Here is a 22,978-nt window from a genome sequence, read left to right as displayed (position 1 = left end):
TCGGAGTTTTCATGGTTATATATATATATATATATATTATTTATTTATTAATATCGATATGTGATGCCCAGCAGAAGCTTCTGATGAAAGATGACAAAAAACATAATAAAGCAACACAAATAGAGTTGAACTGAAAGAAAAACTTAAAATACTATTTACTGGATAATTGAAGTATATACCAAGAATTAAAAAAGCAGTAATAGTTGGTATCCAGAAAATTGTAGAGACATCTGTAATTTAGAAACAACCTTTATGAAGGTGAAAAGCCAATGCCGCCTGGTGCAGGAGGCTTATTCTCTGGACTTTCAGCTGTTGGATATCAGGGTCATTGAAAGGACACGCTGTGAAAGCTCAGAAATATGCAAATAAAGGAAAAACCTTTAATTCAGCAATTTGATCTAAAATCAATCTGAATTCAAAATCTGCCCATAGAGAACCGCTTTCAACTGTCTTTTTTAATATAAAATAATCTACTGTATTTTCAAGACACAGAGAATCTTCGAACAAGAGTTATCCTTCAGTACTCCTGAATGTGATCAATTTATAGCCATTACTAAGAGAACATGCTGTGCTGAATGTCTGAATTTTATCTGTGAACTCCATGACTTGATTTGATTCAAACTGTTAATGCATCCAGTCTGCAGTTTTACCAGAAGCATTTAAGGGTACATTGGTAGGTGTTCACCAACTGATGAAATGGGCCATTAAAAGTTGACTCAGTCGCTTGACTCACACCATGCCTCCAACGGCTGAGAAATTATTTCTGGCTCCATAGAAAATTGGTATGAGAACCACTAATGATAAAAAGCATAGTCGGGTGTGCAGTTTCCAAGTCCACAGAAAACCTGTATGTGATGGAAAATTCTAGCATTGCCTCTCTGCAGGTTTCACCAATCACCCACACAAAGCTGAACTTTTCTTTTTGCAGATTATGGAACAGATTACCAAAGGCTGGAAATGTGCCTAATATTTCGATCAAAAATGCCATCCACTCTCATAACATAACATTTGTCAGATGGAAGGTTCATAATGACTGGGTGACCCAGGTAAGGTTTTATGTTTTGTTTGATTTTTATTATTTTTTTTTGTTAATTTTGATTAAAGAAAAAAATATATAAAATGCAACTGTTTGGCTCTCTTTGTATTTCAAGCTAATTTTGAATATGGAGTTACATTTATATAAAAAATCCTATCCACTTAAAAAGGTCTATTGATATTTTAAAGTGAGATGCTGATTTTATTGTGATTTTCATAATCGATCCATCATGCAGTCATTTTACAAGTGTCTATAAAGTTTCCATAGTAAATAAGGTGTTTGCAGTCTATTTCCAGTTCCAAGTGGAGCTCCTTCAGTACATACAGCACATTTAATACAAAACTAATGATATTATTCTGCATTTAGTAACATTAGTTAATTGGCTTATTTAATTGGGACAATATGAATATTATCATCAATAAACGTGCTTTGTACCAGATGTAGTGTTAAGCTAGTTTCAATCTGTGATCCATATAGCTGTTGCTTGTTTTCATTCTAATGATTGTAATTTATATAAAGTACTACGGAAAATGTCCTTTATTAGAATATTCCATTATCAAATAAATAATTTAATAAGCAACAAAAAAATACTTACCCTAAATAAAAACATGCTTTGTTCTGTTTGTGTTCTTGCCAGCACAACAATTAGGAACGACAGTTGACTTGACTTTTTGTCCATTAAACCAGTGATTCCCAACCGGGGGTACTCGTACCCTAGTGGTCTGCAAGTACATTGCAAGGAGTACATGAAAATAATTTATTTCCGAGGGAATAAAATAGGGCTGGGATCTGTTTCTCTTTGTGAGGACCAAACTGAAAAATAAATCAAGCTTTTATCAAAAATATGTTTGAGTTCCATTTCGGTTTTGACAACCATCCAAACCAAGCAGAGGAACAGACGGGATGAAGAGAACAGCCTGGTCTCAGCTGTTTCTCACACTTAGCTATCGAAGCTCATCCGAGCAGCTCAGGTGTTTTGATTTAAAACTAATTAAGTCAGTCTGACTATAATTTTTGTTCTGTATTTTGTTCCCAGTTCATCAAGATTAAATATGATTACAAGGTAGTTACTCAGAGGAACTCCACTTTTATAAATACAGGTTAATTATATGATTTTATTTTGTATTTATTTCAAACCCTTACTAACGTCCAGGCAACATATTAATGTTGTTTTTTATTTGAGATGTAAAGCAGAAAATGCATAAGAATTTAATTCTCAATTTAAAAGTTTAAATTAAATAACTTGTATTTGATAATCAGTTATTGTACGTTCTACTTTTGGACGATCAGTACATTGGAATGAGGGGGGAACTCATGGTAAGAAAAATGCCCAAAGGGGTACTTAAGTCATGAAAGGTTGGGAACCACTGCATTAGACCCTCAATGACCCACTCTGCAAGTTTTCCAGAGTTGCATATAAAAGAATAGTTCTCTATGGGACAAAAAACAGCGTTCTATTCTATTTTATTCCATTCGATTCCACCTATTCTTTGTTCTACCCTTACATTTCTTATTACCAAACTATATGAGTTACTAAAATGACTTCAGAGATGGAGTTAAAAAAGAGAAGGAATCCAAATGTAATCTTGATCTAACCATTATCATTATTTGTTCCAAATTGAACCCCTTGTATTCCCTTTAATCGGATTCTAGATTCTGTCAAGCCAACAATGTTTTGCACTGTCAGGCCTTAATTTATTGGAATTCCCCTGGTCTTGCACACTCTTATTTCACCTTCAAAGAGCTCTCTTTGTTCTCTGTCTTTTGCCTGTATTCTGTTCTAAGCCAGGTCAAACATTTGTCCACCTGTTTTCAATATTCTCGTAAACCTTGTTTGTTGGATGCATATACCAAACTCCAGCAAATATTCAAAGGGTGGGGTAAACTGTACACAAAGTGCTAGTCAATCACATGGCAACACAGAAGCACTCAGAACAGCCATGCATCCATACTCTCATACTCCAGGGCAATTAACAATGGCCAATTAACAAAATGCACATTCTATGATGGTGGAAGATGCATGCTCAAGGTTAACATGCAGCCTCTCTACAGATCTGACCACAAAACCTTCTGGCTGTGATATGCAGCTCCAAATCAGAAACCTAAATGCTGAAGATAATTTTCTTTAAAAAATGTAAAAAACGTAAACTAAGGAATTATGAGGATTTTACTTGTGAGAAAAATATCAGATAAAATGGAAAGTCATTTTTTATTGCTGCTATCCTTTGGTCTTTGGTAGATACCAAGCTGTTAGGGACACTGCATTCTGTGCTTGGCCTGCACTGGAGGATGATGCAGTGGGGCTGGATAAGGGGTTTGGTGCCCTGCGTTCCTTCCTAAGCCCCTCTGGCCTTGGGCCTGTTTCTGTGCCTCATTGCTGCCCTACCTCTGTGTTATGTGTATTCAGTCGGGGCACCTAGTTCTACAGCAGCTTTTAGAGAGATGATCTTTCCTTTCCTGCTCTCAGACACTGGTTTCTGCCAATTTCACTATTACAAAAATGTAGCATCTCCAGTTCAGAAATGTGCATATACACACACATAAACATACACTCACATACAGAAATAATCGACATGATTAAAAGCCTTCTATTTTATCAATGTGACATGTCAACTTTGTTGTTCAATGATGTATTGAGTGTTTAAAGCAAGTCACACGATTAAGATACAATCTTTTAATATCTGTTTTGCAGAGCCAGCATGTTCTGACATATTAAAGCAACCAGTTACTCCATATTTCATGAAACAATCTCTGGAGTGAAAAACAAGGACACTAAAGTGTTCTTTCATGGAATATGGTCGTTTTCCCAATAGCAGCTTGTTTTAGTCCTTATGATCCTGATTTTGAATATATTTATCTTGACTTAAAAATTTAAAATACCTGTTAAGCCTGTGATTTCATGACAGATAAAAAAAAGACTTTCTTTCCGCTGGTGAGTTTGAAGATTTTCATAAGAAACAAAAACAAATCTAAAATAAAATTGGCTAGTATAAATACTATTCAGGCCATGTTTTTTTGCATACACCTTACTGACATAATGTACAGACCTAAAAAAATAAAAAGCTTGGCAGCTGCTTCTGCAACAGAGGGGCAAGTCCACAGATTTGTAAACATTATACATCTGTTTATGAGCTGCTTTAGCTTGCTTCCTAATTAGCGCTCCCAAACACATTTTCTCACCTTCAAAATAAAAGTCATTGCTTGTAAGACCTGCACATAAAACCAAAAATACATATTGAAAGTTTCAAACTATTAAAAATTTTTACAGGGAAGATAGTATGAACACTTACAAAGGGGTTGAGTACCTGTATTTGAAATGCCAGCGTTAGTCCCTTTTATTATTGTATATTCATGTTTTCATAAATGAGCTTATTTTCCAATGGAAAGCTTTTATTTTTGATAATTGATAGAAACCTTCAATTTTAGCAGTTGCAATTCAGAAATGTAAACAATTTTTTCTCTATTTGTAGGTCAAATATTTTCACAGCTTTCAAGCTGTTGCCTCGTCTTCAAATGAAGAATCTGCTTCTCTAGTTTTAGGTAAAGTCTGTTTTATTTTTTTTTCTATCCTCTGACTTTTTTAGTTTTTACAAGAAACCAAGCTAATATAGAGATTCAGGCGATAACCATCAATGCTACCCCAAGCACATGTTTTTCAAAGTATTCGCTCTCTTCTCTTTGCACTGTGAGGTAATTAAGCTCAGTGTTGAACATTGGGCAGGCTGCTGGGAGAGCTGTGACGGATGGCTCACTATTACTCATCTATCACAAATTCACCAATCAGTGCCAGTCCGTATGTTTGTGTGTGAGTGTGATCACCTTGTATGTGGGCTTGTTCACTTGCAAGCTTGGTCATTTATTCTGATAATGACCTGCTCTGGCTGCAGAAGCACACTTTGATTGATGCTAGTTCTTGTATTGCTGTGACCCCCTTCCTTTCTCTAGGCTGTGTGCTACCTTTAAAAGATTCTGCACAGCAGCTCAGGGAGATCAGAGAGGTGTGCTACGAGGGTAAAAACAGGAAGCGCCAACTAAGCTGGACTCCACAGATCCGCAAGTCCGGGGATCAGACCGTCTTCTCTGTCTACAAAGGTGTAAAGGCTTTTGACCTTTGTCAGAAGGATGGTTTGCTGGTGACTGGAGGCATGGACAGATTAATTCGTCTGTGGAACACACGTTTTTCAGAGTAAGGCAGCTGACTTCAACTGTTCTTTTCCTGAGACAAGCATCGTTAGATTGAAAATTAAATTTACACCTCCACCTACTGATTTAGTTTATTTCTACTTAGGAAACCTGATGGTATTTTAAAAGGCCACTCTGCTCCAATCTTCTCCCTCTGCATCTCATCAGAGGACAGTCAGATCTTTTCTGTCTCCACAGATAACACAGTGAAGGTGATTCATGTTTTTCCCTGTAATGATATCAATCATTGTATCTTAAACATCTAACACATTTTTTATTTAGATCTCTTGCAACAACCCAGTAGTTATAAAACACTATCTTGACATTAGTATGAATTCTACCTCTCTTCTTTTAACCTGAGTGATATTTTTCAAAAAACTCTTAAGCCTTGATTTTTTTCGTATTTTATAATAGCAACGCTATGCAGACTTCCATTTATTATTGAGGAGAAACAAAAATAAAGAGGTATATAACTGGGGAGAGGAATAAAATTCATTTTTCTTTTCTTTCTTCACAAATAAAAATTCTTAAGTGGGACTTTTGGCATTGGCATCTAGCTCTCCTAAGTCAATTCATTGTAGAAATAAATTTCGTAACAAACCCACCTGCAGATTTTCTAGGCTATACAAGCTTACAGTAGCACATCTTAAATCTGACATTTTGTCCCACTTGCTTTGGAAAACTATCTCAAATTTTGTCAGTTTAAAAAAAAGTATTTAAAGCTACAGTACATCAAGAAAGCACCCCTATACCAATGTTGTGCAACAGCTCTTTCACTGTTACTTTTATCACCACATCCATCCATCCATCCATCCATCCATACATCCATCTTCCCTGCTTATTCCATTAGGGTCACGGTAGAACCGATGCCTATCTCCGCCAGTCTACAGGTGATTTTTTATCACTACAGTTTCCTAATATATACCTGGCTTCCTTAGAACACCTAGATTAATACTGACAATAGATTACATTCAGAAAAACTCTGTTTTATAAGTGATGTCTGAAGGCGAATGATTACACTGAATTGAATATTAGTGTGTCAGAGTAAAGTGGGCTGCACACTCGTACAAGTCGGCTTTACAGATGTATTTAGTAAAGAAAATTCAAAATTATCATTTTTTTTTCATTTTGCTTTACATTTATGCATTCTTTTTTAATGTCCTATGAATATCAGTTACTACATTTATTCAAAAATGTACTGTTGATCAATGTAGTTGAAATATTTTTCCATTTGTAAACTTTTATGTCTTTCTTTGCTCTCCGCCTGCTCTCATGGCAGATTTGGCACATTCAAGATCAGTGTTGCCTGTTCACAGCCGACCCCACAGCCAGCGGGATTCATGGTGATGTAACTGCCTGCTCCTTTTCCCCAGCCATGAGAGCTCTGTACGTCGCAGCAGACTGCATAGCTGTGCTCCCTTTGATGTCGAGGTTGTTTGTTGTTTTTTTTTACCTTTGCTCATAATTCTCTTTTATTCCTAGAAACAGGGGTACTTTCAGGTCCAGTAAGCATGTTCCTCAGATGAACTGGACTATAGACCATGACAGATTTTCTATTTAGTTATCTGTTCCTCCCTGATTATAATATCATTTCACTGACTTTAATATGTTTTTGTTCTGTCAGGCCAAAGCATCACGGTCGCATTGCTGTTTCTCATGATGAGGCTGTTATGTGCTGTAGCTACAGCGAGGAGTTACGGCAGGTCGTGAGCTGCAGCAAGGGGTCTGTGAGTAGTATGCATACCCCTTGAACTTTTTAAAATGAACTGTGTTTATAAAAATAATAGACAGTTTACTTTACCCCAAAGCAGAGGTGTAGCCAGAAAATTTTTACAAGATTGGCCAGGCAATAACCAATAATCAGAGAGGTGGCCAAAAGTGGATAGGCGCCAGAACCTCAGGGTCAATCTACACTGTTCCTACAGAAAAAAACAACGAGCACAAAGTCCTTATTTTCTAAATAAAGACAAACTATACTTTCCAACAGCCTTTGCTAACAATTACACACATTATTTAAACATCCATCTAGATAAAAGTTATAGTGGATAAAGTTCTTTCAGGTTTGAGTTCTGAGGCAAATATCTTCTCCATTGTGATTACTTACCTACTTTTATCAATAACCATTCTGCATAAAATTGATATTTATAAGTACTAATATCTACATAAATTGATTTTTTTAAATAAGTTTTTATTCAAAATATTATTGATCTATTATTTTACTGAATACTCCTACATGACTTGCAGAGACACATCATTTTCTGTTTACCCCATATAACACAAAATCTAGAGAATGATTTCTGCATAAATCATCTTTAATGTTAGTATATTGATGTGCATAATTAACCACAGTGCTTTTGTTGTCAAGTAATTGTTATTACCGGTACATGAAAAATTTAAATGTTTTTAATGTTCCACTTGAGAGTATTACTGCTGCCACATATGCATTAGAGGGTTGAAAATGGTAGGGGTGGCCACAGGGGTGGCCAATGATTGACGCTCCCATCTAGCTTCGTCCCTGCCCAAAGGAAGACTGTAGGCTTCAGTGTCAGCTAACAGCCTTTGCAACTGGTATCAGATGCATTGGAAATGATCTCTCTTTTAAGATATTGCAAGATTACCTGGTATGTGAAAAAGGAGAAAGTTGAATTATGCAGTCAAACTGCCCAGCAAGATAATCCATCACCAACAATGTATCTAACTGATCTAAACAAGCATGCTTTTAAGAAGAAAGCACTTTGGGGTTACAATGACCCAATACATGCAGAGGCTGATGGTGATACAAAACCCTCCCCAAAATAAATCACTGCAAAAAATAATTACCAATTCAGCCATTTTTTACTTATGCTTCAAAAAAGCTGCACTACTTTGTCCTTGCCAATTACACACATGCCCATAAAAGTATGAAGTAAGTATGAATACTTTTGCAATAAACTCTTTCAAGAAAGTATAAATCTGACAAAATCTTATTTATTGATTAGGCAATACATTGCCTAATCAATAAATAATAATTGATTGTTTATTTTTTTTAGGTGGTGAAAGTCTGGGATTTAGAATCTGGTCGACAAGTTTTTGAGTTTACTGCAACACCAGATCTGACTGACATCACCTGCATGACACTTGACTTTAAAGGAAGGAGGTATAATTAAGGACCATTTTTCTTTTTGCATCTATTCATCTATCTTTATTTTATCAACTCATGCTTTTTTAGGCTGGTCACAGGAGGAAGTAATGGATGCTTAAAGTTATGGAACTTCAACAGTGGTCAGTGTCTTAAGACATTAAAGAAAGGTAAGCGTAGTTTGTTTCTTTACTACAGAAAAAAAAAAACAATAGAAAAAACAAACTTGTTTCTTATATTTTTTCCATCCTCCCATTAGGAGGTAAATGCCATGAGGTGTGTGACTGCAGCTTTCTCAGAGTTAATGAAAATTTGTGAGTTTTGATATTTTGTCTGTAAAGTGTTCAATGTATTTTATTTTGAAATGTTATTCTAATTAGTTTGACTCCTGCACCATTCATCATAGTTTACCTTATTGCATTGTTTAAATGTTATTACAAGCTGAATTATTTGGCCTTAGCTACATACACTCACCGGCCACTTTATTAGGTACCCCATGCTAGTAACGGGTTGGACCCCCTTTTGCCTTCAGAACTGCCTCTATTCTTCGTGGCATAGATTCAACAAGGTGCTGGAAGCATTCCTCAGGGAGTTTGGTCCATATTGACATGATGGCATCACACAGTTGCTGCAGATTTGTCGGCTGCACATCCATGATGCGAATCTCCCGTTCCACCACATCCCAAAGATGATCTATTGGATTGAGATCTGGTGACTGTGGAGGCCATTTGAGTACAGTGAACTCATTGTCATGTTCAAGAAACCAGTCTGAGATGATTCCAGCTTTATGACATGGCGCATTATCCTGCTGAAAGTAGCCATCAGAAGTTGGGTACATTGTGGTCATAAAGGGATGGACATGGTCAGCAACAATACTCAGGTAGGCTGTGGCATTGCAACGATGCTCAATTGGTACCAAGGGGCCCAAAGAATGCCAAGAAAATATTCCCCACACCATGACACCACCACCACCAGCCTGAACCGTTGATACAAGGCAGGATGGATCCATGCTTTCATGTTGTAGACGCCAAATTCTGACCCTACCATCCGAATGTCGCAGCAGAAATCGAGACTCATCAGACCAGGCAACGTTTTTCCAATCTTCTATTGTCCAATTTCGATGAGCTTGTACAAATTGTAGCCTCAGTTTCCTGTTCTTAGCTGAAAGGAGTGGCACCCGGTGTGGTCTTCTGCTGCTGTAGCCCATCTGCCTCAAAGTTCGAAGTACTGTGCGTTCAGAGATGCTCTTCTGCCCACCTTGGTTGTAACGGGTGGTTATTTTTCGGGTTGGATTTTTTTTCTTTTTCGGACCATTCTCTGTAAACCCTAGAGATGGTTGTGCGTGAAAATCCCAGTAGATGAGCAGTTTCTGAAATACTCAGACCAGCCCTTCTGGCACCAACAATCATGCCACGTTCAAAGTCACTCAAATCACCTTTCTTCCCCATACTGATACTCAGTTTGAACTGCAGGAGATTGTCTTGACCATGTCTACATACCTAAATGCACTGAGTTGCCGCCATGTGATTGGCTGCTTAGAAATTAAGTCTTAACGAGCAGTTGGACAGGTGTACCTAATAAAGTGGCCGGTGAGTGTATATGTATAATTTTAGTACGAATTACTCAACTAGGAAACTTGTGTGCATATTTTCAAGATTATCTAACCAGCAGATTGTGTCTTGAACAATAGTTGTATAAAACAATTGATTCCTATGGGAACACAGAACAGTTGATGGATCTTAATAAATGTCTCTAATTTATCAGGATGTTCCTGAGGAGTTTCATGGTATCCAGAGACCAGAGCCTTCGTGGAAAGATGACTTGGTGAATATAAGCAGGAAGTTGGTTCAATAATGGATGGATGGATGGATGGATGGATGGATGGATGGATGGATGGATGGATGGATGGATGGATGGATGGATGGATGGATGGATGGATGGATGGATGGATGGATGTGTCTTAATCTATTAACCAACTGGATTGATGCATACTGAACAATTAATACTCACAATCTCAATATATATAAATATGAAGAAAATAGATTTTAATTCATTAGTGATTTCTTCAACCACTGTTCATTTTTTTTATTATTATTAAAAGCAGTAAACAGTGATACCAATTGTGCATTTGTTCTAACATGTCAGAGACTAGAAAAAGAACCGGGGAGAGAAAGTTTAAAGTAGTAAACACAGAGCTTTCCTACACATAATTTTTTGGTTTCACTCTGCAGATGTGGTACAGTACAATACTGTCATGCTTCTATACAGTAAATTCATTTACTTTTTAGCCTTGGGGGCATTGAGTTATGATAAAGTTTTCAGGTTCAGTCTTTGACATAGATTCACAGAGGGCACTATGTATCACAAAATGTCCACAAAAGGACATAGAGATAAGGAGAGAAATCTTTCTCACACCTGTAGAGTGATAATGGGAAAAAAAGGACTTTTCCCACCTGTCTTATATTTTTAAAAGGTATCTAATTTCTTGCTGTGTTTTTGACAAATTTTTACAAATATTCCCCTTAAAAAAAATCTACAATGCATATTTTTAATGTGAGAATTTCTACGGTTCTCATTAATTATCTAGCTAATTTTGATTAGAGTGTTGATAGTTAATGTGGTTGTACTTAAAAGACAACTGTTTGCTGGTAACAAGGGTTACAATTTTCCTCATGAATTTGAAATGCTTCTTTAAAATATACATAATTTTTATAAAATGCAAAGAATTAATCTTGATCTACTTCAAATCTCCTCACATTGTTCCATTTGTTAAAATTCAAGACAGCTTTTTAATTTATGGCAAATAATATATTGCAAAAAAATAAAACAAGATTTATAAGAAAATATGACTATTTACTCCCTCTCTCTCTCTCTCTCTCTCTCTCTCTCTCTCTCTCTCTCTCTCTCTCTCTCTCTCTATATATATATATATATATATATATATATATATATATTTTTTTTTTTTTTTTTTTACTTGAATCTTTTCAAACACATTGATAAAACAGACTAACACCTTAAAATACAAAACGAGTTATGCTTTAAGAACTATACAATGTGTTTTCACCTATGCCACCTAGTATTTCACATATTAACTGGTGATCATCGAAGATTATAGGTTCTCTATCTGAGTCATGCTTTCCAGCTATCTCTCACTGCAGGCTGCAGCTTTTTCTGTAGGTGCTACAAGAGGGAAAGCTGATTAATGCTGTACGATCTATTGGCTGAGGTGATCTTCAAACACCTTAGATCTTTTACATTGCAGCTGGTGGTTAGATTTATCCCAATATAAACCCATTATCAGAGCTGAAATATTACATTACACTCTCCAAAAAGAAAAGTTAACCCTTGATAATCCACAGAGAGTCCATCTTAGGTATTCTATTAATAGCTTTCAGAATGGGGATCAATGGTTTGTTTCATATGTAAGGCTCTCCTTCTTCTTTAGCCTCTAAATCCTACAGTCACTGCTAGTTTTTTCAGTTCGGCTTTTTATGTACATTTTCAGACCATTTGATGTTGGCTCCCATGCTCGGCTGGGGTGTTGACATCTAGTAAGCTGTTAATCCATGTGTGGTGCACCTGAGTAGAATATATTAGGCACACCTGAGACTGTTTGACATTTACAGTAATGGGAAAAGAAATCTTCTATGTCTGCCAACTTGGAAAAAACTCCCTACAACAATATAAAATGTCCGCCTCATATAACTGTAGGAAAATTAGCAACCAAACTATGCTAATCAAATAAACTTTGAATTAATCAAGAGAGGCGAACACCTCTGTAACAGCTTTTATTTGGTTTGCTTTGTTTTAGATCATTGAGTTATCTGTTAGAGCTATGCTAAGCAGGAACTACATAAACAATGACCATATATGCAGCAGGGATTGTATTTTCACAGAGTTTGAAACCCACTATATTGAGACTGTAGTGAGATTAGTTATTGAGATGGAATAAACTGTGAAGTTTCAGTGGTAGATTAGTTGAAAATAGAAAGCTTTTATATATCATGCCATAGAAAAGCACACAATACATATTAGGATATTCTGTTTACATCAGGTGTTAGTGTGGGCTGTGGTGGAGGGATAATGATTCGGGGTTGTGTAGCAATTGTGTGGCAGCCAAAACCAAAGTATTCTGCAGTAAATTAGAGGCCATCTGAATGACAAATGAAGCTTGGGGCAAAGACTCCTAGCACATCAGTTACTCTATAACATAAGAAAATCAAAACAAGGTGCCACAAACCCCCAGAAGCCGAAGCAACGTTGTAAATAATTACAGACCAAGGTCCCCCCTCTACATTGTGAGATTATTTTTCTCATAAGACATCTATCTTTCATTAGGGCTTTTGAGGACCAGAAATCCTTTTAGTAATTCTCTAAGAAGCTCAAGGTGCCGATTCATTTCGAAAATGAAAAGGTAAAGAAATTATTTACTATGTGCTTATTTCCTTTTTTCAAAAGATAAACAATAAGGGATACTTCCTCTTAAAACATGGATATTGAAAGCTTTATAGATGGCATAGATAAACTTCCTCTCTGAAGGACAGATGAGCAACATAAAGCTTCTGAAAAGCAATTAACCATAAAACCTATAGTTTTTGCAGATTTTTTTAATAATAAACTTCTATGAGATTTTTGCAATTAGTGACAGAACAGGCTTAATATTTTCTTGCGATTAAAAAGCAGCCTTCAGCTCTATTCATAGAGAGTTCTCCATTTTTAATCCTTTATAGGTCAAGTTAGCATTTTTGATCACTAGCGTACCCCTTACAAATGGAGCCCCCCTCAGTGAGCCCTAGAAGCACAAGATCTACAGTATATCCAGCGATTCAGCAAAGATGCTGCTACATGGCTGTACATCTTATTTTGGCATTTGACCAATTAGATGAGCCCTTGAATTATATATTACCTACTGTAATTTAAGTTGGGGGGAACAAAAGTTAACAAGTCAAAAAAAAAAAAAAGGTAAAAACCTAATTGAAAAGTTATTAAGTTAACAATTGTGTACAAACTGAAAAATCTAAGTGCCAGTATCAGCATCAATGCCTCTAAGGCTATGTTGTACCAAAAAAATGTGTTTCTTTCACTCTGAGTGTTTTTCATGAATAATTAGTATTTTTCATGAATTATTAGTATTAGTCTTATAGAAGCACTTTGTTATTTTTCTTGATATATTCGGGCAGTTTGGCGTTTCTTGGTATTACATTGACATAGATTTTTGTCATCAAAATATCCATATTTTTTTAATGTTACAAAGGTAACAAGGTCTTGTCCTGGATTCCAATAAAACTATTGGCTTGAAATTTTGATTTTCAAAGTATTTCACTGAGTGCCGTATAAAGGGTAATGCCAGTTAATTTTTTGTTGCAATTATTTATTTTTGTATAAAGATAATGTGACATAAACATTTTTAGAATAATGGGTTTTACTCTGTCTACAGAAAAATGGCCATAAGGAGGACATCCTTTGCGTATTGCAGTGTCCTCCCTCTTTTTTGGTCACTGGCGGCAAGAACGGAGAAATCATAGTGTGGAACACAGCTTCTGGATCTATACAATGTCGGTTTCTTGGACCTCTTGGAGCTAAAGATCTAAACACTAAAGGTGATATAGCTATACATATATTGATTGATTGATTGATTGATTGATTGATTGATTGATTGATTGATTGATTGATTGATTGATTGATTGATTGATTGAAATACTGGTATGAAACATATACATCTTTTCTTTTCATAAAAGGACTGGACACAAGTGTCCCAAGCATGCTTGTTATCAAGAACCTAAAGCTGCTGCAGCTTTCTCCATTTACTGCTCTTCTGTCACCTGGAGTCAGAGGTTAGCTTTTCAGAACACTGATAATCGTGAATTATTACATTTTACAACCTTTATTTATTTCACAGCAGCATTATTTATTCATTTTGTGTTTTCAAAGGTTGGGTAAATCTCTGGGATGTGTTTGAACAAAAGCTTGTGAGCAGCTTTGAAGTTGTGAGTCATTTTATATTTATCTTCCTTTTTTCATTTACATCATTTTGTTTCTGTTCGGCTAACAAGTGATATAATTTTTCTATTGTGTCCTAAATGAACGAAAACAGAAATGAGCTAATCCATAATATGCCACTGTGCTTGGCATTAATTGTTGTTGATATACAGTATATACTCTGCAGGTGAGCAATGTAGATACTCTACTTTGTTTCTGTGAGAATGGTGATGAGATTTTCAATTGATAGAAGAAACATTGTAAAAATGTGGAATATTAAAACTGTTACTCCACTCCTCAGAGACCCACCAACTGTGGCTAAAAGTTGAAACATTTCACAGAAACTTGTGAAATGTCAAGCTTTATCAGGATTGGATAACAATCATTACATCTTTTTCAGATTTAAAACTGGTTACTCCTAAATGAACTCTAATAAATGCATATGGGAATGTGTGTTTCATAAAGCGTAACTAAAATAATACCCTCCTTTCCACTAAAACATTCAAGACCCAAAGCCTAAAAGAAGTTCCTGGGGATATTGACAGCCTACTGTTCCCATCACTCTGAAAGGCCCAGAACATTAATTCAAAGGAATCATAACATGATATTTAACTCAAACCATCGGCTGAAATGTACTTTAAATTTATTTGAAACATATTTGGAAATAATTAAATAAATCCCATTTTCATACCGCTTTTTTTCTGTTTCACAAGGTATGAAAATGGGATTTATTTATTTCCAGGCAAGAGAACTTGACTTGTACTTATGCAATTTTATGTGGATTGAGTTTACCAACGTTTCCCAGTGTAATAAAAATCTAGACAAAAAGTTACACTTGCAACAACATTTGCTGAATGTCTACAGATTGAATCCCCGATTTTTGGAAAGCATCTGAACAGAGATAATTCACTTACAAATACTGCTAAAAATTAAATAGCAAATTTGGTTTTCTTTTATTGTCATAAACTAAGGTACATCTCATATATCTAAAGCACAAAGCGAAAAAAAATGACAAATTTGTATATATAAAGGCCAGTCAGAAGTTTCAGGGAATTGATGCCTTTACTATCTAATTATAAACAAATCAATCTATTTTATTGTTTAAAAATGTCTTAAAACCTCTTTGCTGATCAATTAGCTATAGTTATAAAAACAGGATATGTACACTTGAATTCACTACAGCCACTATTGGTGAAACAAAGCACTGTAGTATATATAATATATATGTCATTATGAATACAACCCTTCTGCAATCCTGGGGAATGTTCTGTGAGCCCTAACTTTGGCACAGGCCCAAAGCAGTGGGACAATAAAGCCCAGGAAAGATAAATTACTCAGGTAAATGTGTACTGAAATGCTACCCTAGCTTTGAAAATATCCGGACTTATAAAAAGCAATGGAAACGGAGCTATAGAAGAAGCCTCTAATCTTATATACTGTAACCTTGTTTGTCACAGATCTGGTTGTTTCACACATTTTCAATGATTTCAGTGACTAAAATTACAAGCACATTTTGGCAAGTAACACCCTTTTCTACTACCATTTACTGATTTATAAACATCATCACACATCACCTTACTTAAAAAAAGAAATGTATGAGTCTTTATTGTTGTTATGTAATAAAAATGTAATAACATCACAATGCATATATAGTACAAAAACAAGAATTGAAAACATTTATCCAAAAAACGAAAAGTGAGCATCTTACTTAGAGACCCTGATAAATGTTAAAAGAACCCATTTGAAGAAATACCACTAACTATTAAATATTTAAACAACCTTATTCACCTTTTCAGAAAACATTCAACTTAAAAATGCAGCATGAAGCATTAACATGAAGTGCAGCTGTGCTCAGCCTATGAAATGCACTGAATTAGTGATTTGTTTCTTTTTCAGCAGTGATATATGTGTGTGTATGTGATCTTGTTGTGACTGAGTCTGTGCGTGAGCGTCTGTGTGATGGTGAAATGGATTGTGAGTGTCTCGCTGCAGGGGGAAGATTGCATTCATGGCTTTGAAAAAGAACCTGTACCCTAATCCTTTTCCTGATAGTAGTGGGACAAACAGTCCATCTCCTCTTGTCTTTTCCATTTTGAAGGATGGAAAAGAGAAATCAGACATTTAAATTGGAATTTAAAAAAATAAAGTATGAATTCCAAAACAAATATTCAGTTCCACTTGCTTTCTTAGAAAAAACAATTGATTTTACTGATCGTTTTCTTTAAAAATGTATTATTAATGTGTAATTTTTGGAAATCTTTTTTAGTTTCAGAGTAAGATTATCCTATTTCAACCCAATTTCAAGTCAAGACCAGTGGCTTTAATTAGTTTGAAGTGAGTTAATGACGTTGAATGTCCAATTCTTACGTTCTTCCATTTTCAGGCTTGGCAAGGAGAGATGGCCTTTTTGATAAGTCCTTATAACACCCAGAGTAAAACATTAAGTCCTGTCAAGGAAAAAAAAAAATAAGGATTAGATATAGAAAGATTGATTTATTTGTATTTATGTTTTAAACCTTCAGCCATTATGTGTGACACCAGATGTTTTCTTGAAAATTCTGTTGATTTGAGATCATGTTTGTACCACAGTCCAAATTTCAGCAAAAGATAACAAAACTGGCCACCACTTATGAAAAGACACTACTATATGCTGCTGACAGGATTGGTTACATCTATATTCACAACATGGAGGCTTTTGACGCAGAGCAGAATTCACCCACAGGTTAGCATCCCTCGTCTCTCACCTTTGACTTTATCTCTTTTCATCAGAAAATATTCTCAGATTTTTTGTCTCTCTCTTGTTTTTATAAAACAAATCTCTTAGCTGAACATTTTTGGCGTGCTCATACTGGCACAATTACCAGGTATGTACGATCCGTACGTACACATTGTACCCATGAATCTCCCACAGCTTTATCTTGTGAAACTAATACATGTCAGTTGACTGGTTCAGTAACAGTCAGCTAGATTCTATACCTACCACTTTTATCTAATTCACTCATATGGAGCCAATCTTTTCCAATGTAAGGTGTCGGTTGCACCAGCAATGCCATGATGTTGCTCTGCAGCTGTAGGTACGGTGTAGAACTGTGTGTGAAACGAGACAAGCAGGCCCTGGCACTGCTATTAAATACTAACTGGAATCTTTAAGTTTTGCACTTTGTGTTGAATTCTTTCTATGGATGATCACAAGAGAATATCTTGCTTGCAGTTTCATTATATTTTCTTATTTTGTACCTGGTTCAGCTTGCAGATTATTAGCAGTAATCGAATGGTGCTTACCTCATCCACTGACCAAACTGTAAGGCTGTGGAGCTCACAAGGAGAGTTCATCGGTGGGTGTCAACAGTTGCAGTTGAGCCACTTATTCTGTTTAACATACCATACCATAAAATACCGTTCTATACCATACCATACAATACAAAAATAATTTTAAAAGCATGATTGACACCCAACAGGACCAAAGTGCTATGCACAATCTTAAAATACAAATAATTAATCATAAAAAACAATAAATAAATTGGTATGTAAAAGTATTAATAACATAAAAAGCAATAATAAATAAAAATAAAAGAAACACAGTAAGACAAAGTCAGCTTATCAGATTGTGTTAAAAGCCAAGTGAAAGAAATGGGTCTTAAGAAGAGATTTAAAATCAGAAAGTGAAGAGGCCTGTCTAACGGCCAAGGGAAGGTCATTCCAAATCTTAGGGGCTGCAACAGAAAAAGCACGGTCACCTCTGAGCTTGTGTTTTGTCTTTGGCACCCTCAGACATAAAAAAGACTGCTAAGCTAAACACTTGGTTATTTTAGGTGAACTGTTCACAGTACCGGTCACCAAGGTCGGAGCTAGATGAGGGTTAAGGGGTGGCATCAGTAATTCATTTCCTGTTAAAATATTCCTACCCTGACACTTTTCTACATTTTGTTATTTAATAGCCACACATAATTGCATTATTTTGAAATTTTAAGTGTGGTTTATTTATAAAGTTTATTATATTTTCAAAACCTTTGCAATGCAAACTTCTTAAACACATGTACTCCTATTTAGTTATCTTTGTAGCCTGATAAACCAGACTAAATGTGAGCTTAAATGTGTAATTTAGTCTTGCCCAGATGAATGAGACATCGGAAGATTGTTGATGAGAACAACCAGTTGTTTTTTAAACCATGTCAGAGCCTATTGGCCAACGCTATGACCAATGAGCGCGATAGGAAGCTGATGGGGTCGTGTAAAAAAACAGCATGTGACACGGCTGTAGGTAAATCGGCGAATATGTCCTTCTTAAAAATGAATGAGCGTAGAGCCTCTTTCTGCTCATGTTTCACATAAAACCCCAAGTCTAATCATTCCAAAACTAACTCCAAAGCTGAATCAAACAAGAACTGTTTAATAGTTGCTGGCATCTTCCTTGTTGTGCTTTCTCCAGTGTTGCGCAGCTTTGTTGTCATGCCCTCAAAACCCCGTCTGCTTTACATCCAAAGATTCAACACACATCTCTGCGTTGTGATTGGCCAGTTCTAGGGCCTGGGGCATTGATCGAGAGTAGACCAAACTCGCAGGCAAAAAGGATTTTGGCCTCTGGCGGGTGGGGCTAGTCTACTAGGCTATTCTTTTAGAGCTTATTCACTAGAAGATATCATACTGGAAATGGTGGTGATTTCATCACGCTAAGGGGATGCTTTACTCAGCAGATACAGCAAACCTGGTCAGGGTTCTTTGGAAACTGAATATTGGAGCTAAACACAAGGCAGTCCTTCATGAGAACCTGGTAAAGCCACAACAGACTTGAGAACAGAACAGTCAGGATTGGCTTGCCTTACATCAGGACATCTGTGTATAGAGAGAAAGAGGCCAAACGAAATAGTATAGGTCAGAACAATATTATGAGTTACAATAGCCCTGCCAATGTTCAGACCTTAATCCAATTCAGAAATTGGTGTAAAACTTGAAAACATATGTTCATATACCTCAACTTTTAATCTGACTGAGTTTAAATTGTTGTAACAAAAACAAATTGGCTCTAATTTCAGAAATATCCCCCAAGAGACATTGTGCTGTAATTCAGTAAAAGCTCTGAATTTATTTTTTAAAGTGAGTTTAAAAACTTCTGAAAGATTAAACCCCATTAAAAAGATGACAGTTTATTATGCGTGGTGCAATCCAACCATTCCTCTATAAAACATCAATCTACTGATTTTGTGTAATAACTGGACAAATTCAGATATTGGGCAATAAAAAAATATCATATCCTTTACATGAAAGCACATTGCAGGGGGAAAAAATCTCTTGGGATACAGAAATATCACATTTTAATAACCTGCTGTTTTATAGTCACATTTTTCAGCTCCATTAAATGCAATTTGTTAGAACATACATTAAAATGTAATTTTCCATCTGCAGGGACATTTGGTCAGCCTAAAATGTGGAGTGTCCAGATTCCCTCATCCTGGATTCATTCTGGTGTCCCCGATGAGGTTCTGATTGATCCTCTCACTATGCCAAATCATGATATTCTGAAGAGAGAATCACATCTCTCTGAAGCAATCAATTCGGACGTGACTGAAAATGATAAAGGGGAACTAAAGGTAAGCTGCAATATTTCAAAAATGATTACCCAAGCTCTTCCTCTTTCTGACTCTTTTTACTGTCATGCTGAACCAATGATCCTTTGAATTTCATCAGTTACACTGACAATGAGGGAGATTTAGGAGCACGTTTGCCCAGAGGAATAGGAGTCTGGGCTGGAATTCAACCATTTCAGCAGAACAGACCACTGCACATGTTTATTGCCAGTTTAACAGCTGACTCGATCCTAAAGCACAGATTGACATTTGTAAGGACTTTGTCTTCTGCTGTATTTCAGACTCTATGATGAAATTGAATGGAATACTGACATATCATCAAACAACTTTTCCCCAAATGGCTTCAGGATATTGGAGCAACTGAATGCCTGTGCACCACCTTAACTCTCTCTGAGTATTGATCCTTTCATCAGCCACACAGGGGAACTGAAATTAACTGATAGATGAAACTGTATTGATCAGCACTAAGAAAGAAGGTCATTGCATTGGTATGATTCAATTTATGTTATGTAGTTTAATACTGCTGGAAAACAAATCTACCAAGTGAAAGGGTTTTGCTGGGAAATTATTATCATTATATTTTTTTTTAACAGTGTCCTCTCTGGCAATGTGGCAATAAGAATAATTGTCTTGATGCCAAAAAGGGGCCCAACAGATTTAGCTTTCACAGGTGGAGCAGTATGGCTATTGCTATAGTGTTCTGCTTGATTCATGCATGTAAATAGCTTTATTATAATTATGCAGGGAGTATTGCAGATCATATGGACACTGCAATGTAAGTAGAACAGAAAAGGGAAAACAGGAAAAAGGAGAAAAGATGAAAGAAAGAGGAGATAAAAGGGAGACAACGATAAAACGTCTTCTGTGTGCTTCATCACCTGCAAAGAGAGATGTAAAAAGAACAGCACAACCAACGGATATAGTATACAGATACAAAAAAGGGGTACCTTGATATTATTACTGATGTGTAAGTAGTACTATTTAATCTGACATGTATACTGTGGTAGCCAAAGATAAGAATATTGGCTTTCTGTATGGAAATGAATCTCTGAGTAATTTGAAACAAGCACCTGTTGTTTGTGAGAGTGCACTTGTGCATGTAAAGTTTATCTAAAGGAAAAATGCTCAATAGTGGTTGTGAAGAGCCAAAGACCCGACCCCCCAGAGCACCAAGGCAAGCGCCGGGGGACCTAAAACCCCAGATGCACAAAGGGATCCCCAAAGCAAAGGCACCTAGGAGAGGCAGACCCAGGAAATCTGCTTTTTAAATGTGTGCGCTTCGAGTTATATGAATACTTATGCAAGATGTTTTAATGATAATATGTATAAGGAGTCCTAATTGCTCTGATATAGAAGCATAAAAATGATTTTTAATGCAGGAATGTAATATATTTTATTGGCAGTTTATGCATTATTAATTGTTTTCAATGAAGGGGATCTTGCATGAAATTTATAATTAATAAATTCCTGAATTATTCGAGAATTGTCAGCCTTTTAATTCATGAATAAAACATTATACTTCTATTTGACTCCCTTTTGTCTAGGTCTTTAGGGGTATTTTTGCAGCTTCGGTGACAGTAAGAATGCTATTAAAAGAGTTTGAAACTCATCACAAGATTTAACCATGCAGAAGGAAACATAGGCCTAAACATGTCAGTGGTTAATAATCATAATTCTATGAGGATGTAATGGTAACAAGCATACACTGTAGGTGTCATACTTGTAAAGGCAAAAAAAAGAAAATGTTATTGAATAGAAATACAGCTAGCGAGCTATAGTGTATAGTGTTTGGACATAACTGGATTTTGTACAGTCCATCAAGTAAATTGTCAGCATGGTTTTACTTTTTGCTGGTCGACTGTTCATCCCAACAATATCCGTCGAGATCCTGAAACCTGCAATTTATCATTTCCTGCCCACCCACACAAACTAAAGGATGCACACACCTGAACTCCCTTCATCAATCTCTTATACGAGCAGTATGCAGGGTGTGCAACTTCATGAATCAAAACATTAATTACTCGAAGAGAGCTTCTACATATCTTATTAGTTTTTTTGATTACAGTACAACAACTATTAGCACTTTGCTCTACTCAAAAACATAATTACTCTTCACTCTTATATTTCAGGCTGCATGGGGAGTGAATTATTCAGGGATTCTCAGTAAATACCAGCATCTGAGGGAAGAAGAGAAAGGTCATCTTGAAATTGGTAGACTGGAATAATCACCTTCTGCCTCTCTTTCTTTTTGCTAACATAAGACTTGTTGCATCAAGACATATTCATCACAATGTTTTTCATATAAATATGGAGCGACACAAAATCTGCTCCTCTAAAATTAAACTTGAGATATTACACAGTAGGGGGATGTAAACCAGATACACTGATCCTGTAAGTTATATATACGGACAAAAATTTTAAAATTAAAGAAAAACCCAGACTGGTCATGCGGAAATGACTTGAATCTGACGCTGCTTTTCAACCATGCTTTAACTGAATGATTTTAGAATTAAACTCGTTAAAAAGGCCTAGACAAAAAAGATGGAGCCCCTAGAAAAGGCTGAAAATAATGTCAACAAATGGACATGGTACATCAATGGACATTCCTTAAAATGTGTACTTCCCCTTTGCCTGTGCGTGCCATTAGCTCTCACCCAGCTTGCATTATTGAGCAGTGCCATTTTGTAATTCAACTCTAGGGAGCCTAAACCTCCACCGTAAATTTCATAAAATGATTGCTAAACTATGCATTGTCAAACTTCATAACTTCTTGTCAACATGTAGTTTGTCAAGGTCCAGTCTAGCTTTTTTAAGTTTTAGGCCCACTGACTGATTACACAATTGGACACACCTTGATTCAACATGTCCCTTTGATCAAATTATTTTCAATATTTCCAATAATACCATCATTTTGATTCACGCCTGTTTCATGAGTTTCAAGTGTTAAGGCATGGTTAAGAAGAAATGTTTGCCTATCATTTGTTCATTTTCATAGAATTTTTTATTATTATTTTTAATTGTTATTATTAGATTTAAGTGATTTCTGTGACCATTGTAGGTTTTTCTTTTATTAAATGA

General features: G+C 35.9%; 1 protein-coding gene across 1 annotated transcript in view; it reads left to right on the top strand.

Annotated features, from left to right (window-relative positions):
- Positions 1-21,155, top strand: part of wdr95 (WD40 repeat domain 95) — a 34,920-nt gene extending 13,765 nt beyond the window's left edge. Inside the window, 18 exon segments of the mRNA XM_038294361.1 lie at positions 929-1,046; positions 4,507-4,576; positions 4,982-5,222; positions 5,325-5,430; positions 6,498-6,649; positions 6,843-6,945; positions 8,248-8,354; positions 8,427-8,506; positions 8,596-8,667; positions 10,066-10,160; positions 13,774-13,936; positions 14,075-14,170; positions 14,268-14,323; positions 16,905-17,037; positions 17,140-17,179; positions 17,562-17,650; positions 19,719-19,903; positions 20,182-21,155. Of these exon segments, the coding sequence (XP_038150289.1) occupies positions 929-1,046; positions 4,507-4,576; positions 4,982-5,222; positions 5,325-5,430; positions 6,498-6,649; positions 6,843-6,945; positions 8,248-8,354; positions 8,427-8,506; positions 8,596-8,667; positions 10,066-10,160; positions 13,774-13,936; positions 14,075-14,170; positions 14,268-14,323; positions 16,905-17,037; positions 17,140-17,179; positions 17,562-17,650; positions 19,719-19,903; positions 20,182-20,190 (1,915 nt within the window). The 3' untranslated portion in view covers positions 20,191-21,155.
- Positions 21,156-22,978: the final 1,823 nt, after the last annotated feature.

This window comes from Cyprinodon tularosa, unplaced genomic scaffold (assembly GCF_016077235.1).
Source record: "Cyprinodon tularosa strain WSP-4 unplaced genomic scaffold, ASM1607723v1 ctg34, whole genome shotgun sequence".
In the NCBI taxonomy this organism is placed as follows: domain Eukaryota; kingdom Metazoa; phylum Chordata; class Actinopteri; order Cyprinodontiformes; family Cyprinodontidae; genus Cyprinodon; species Cyprinodon tularosa.
The sequence above is the reverse complement of the archived record's forward strand: the minus strand, read 5'-3'. Positions and strand labels throughout refer to the sequence as shown.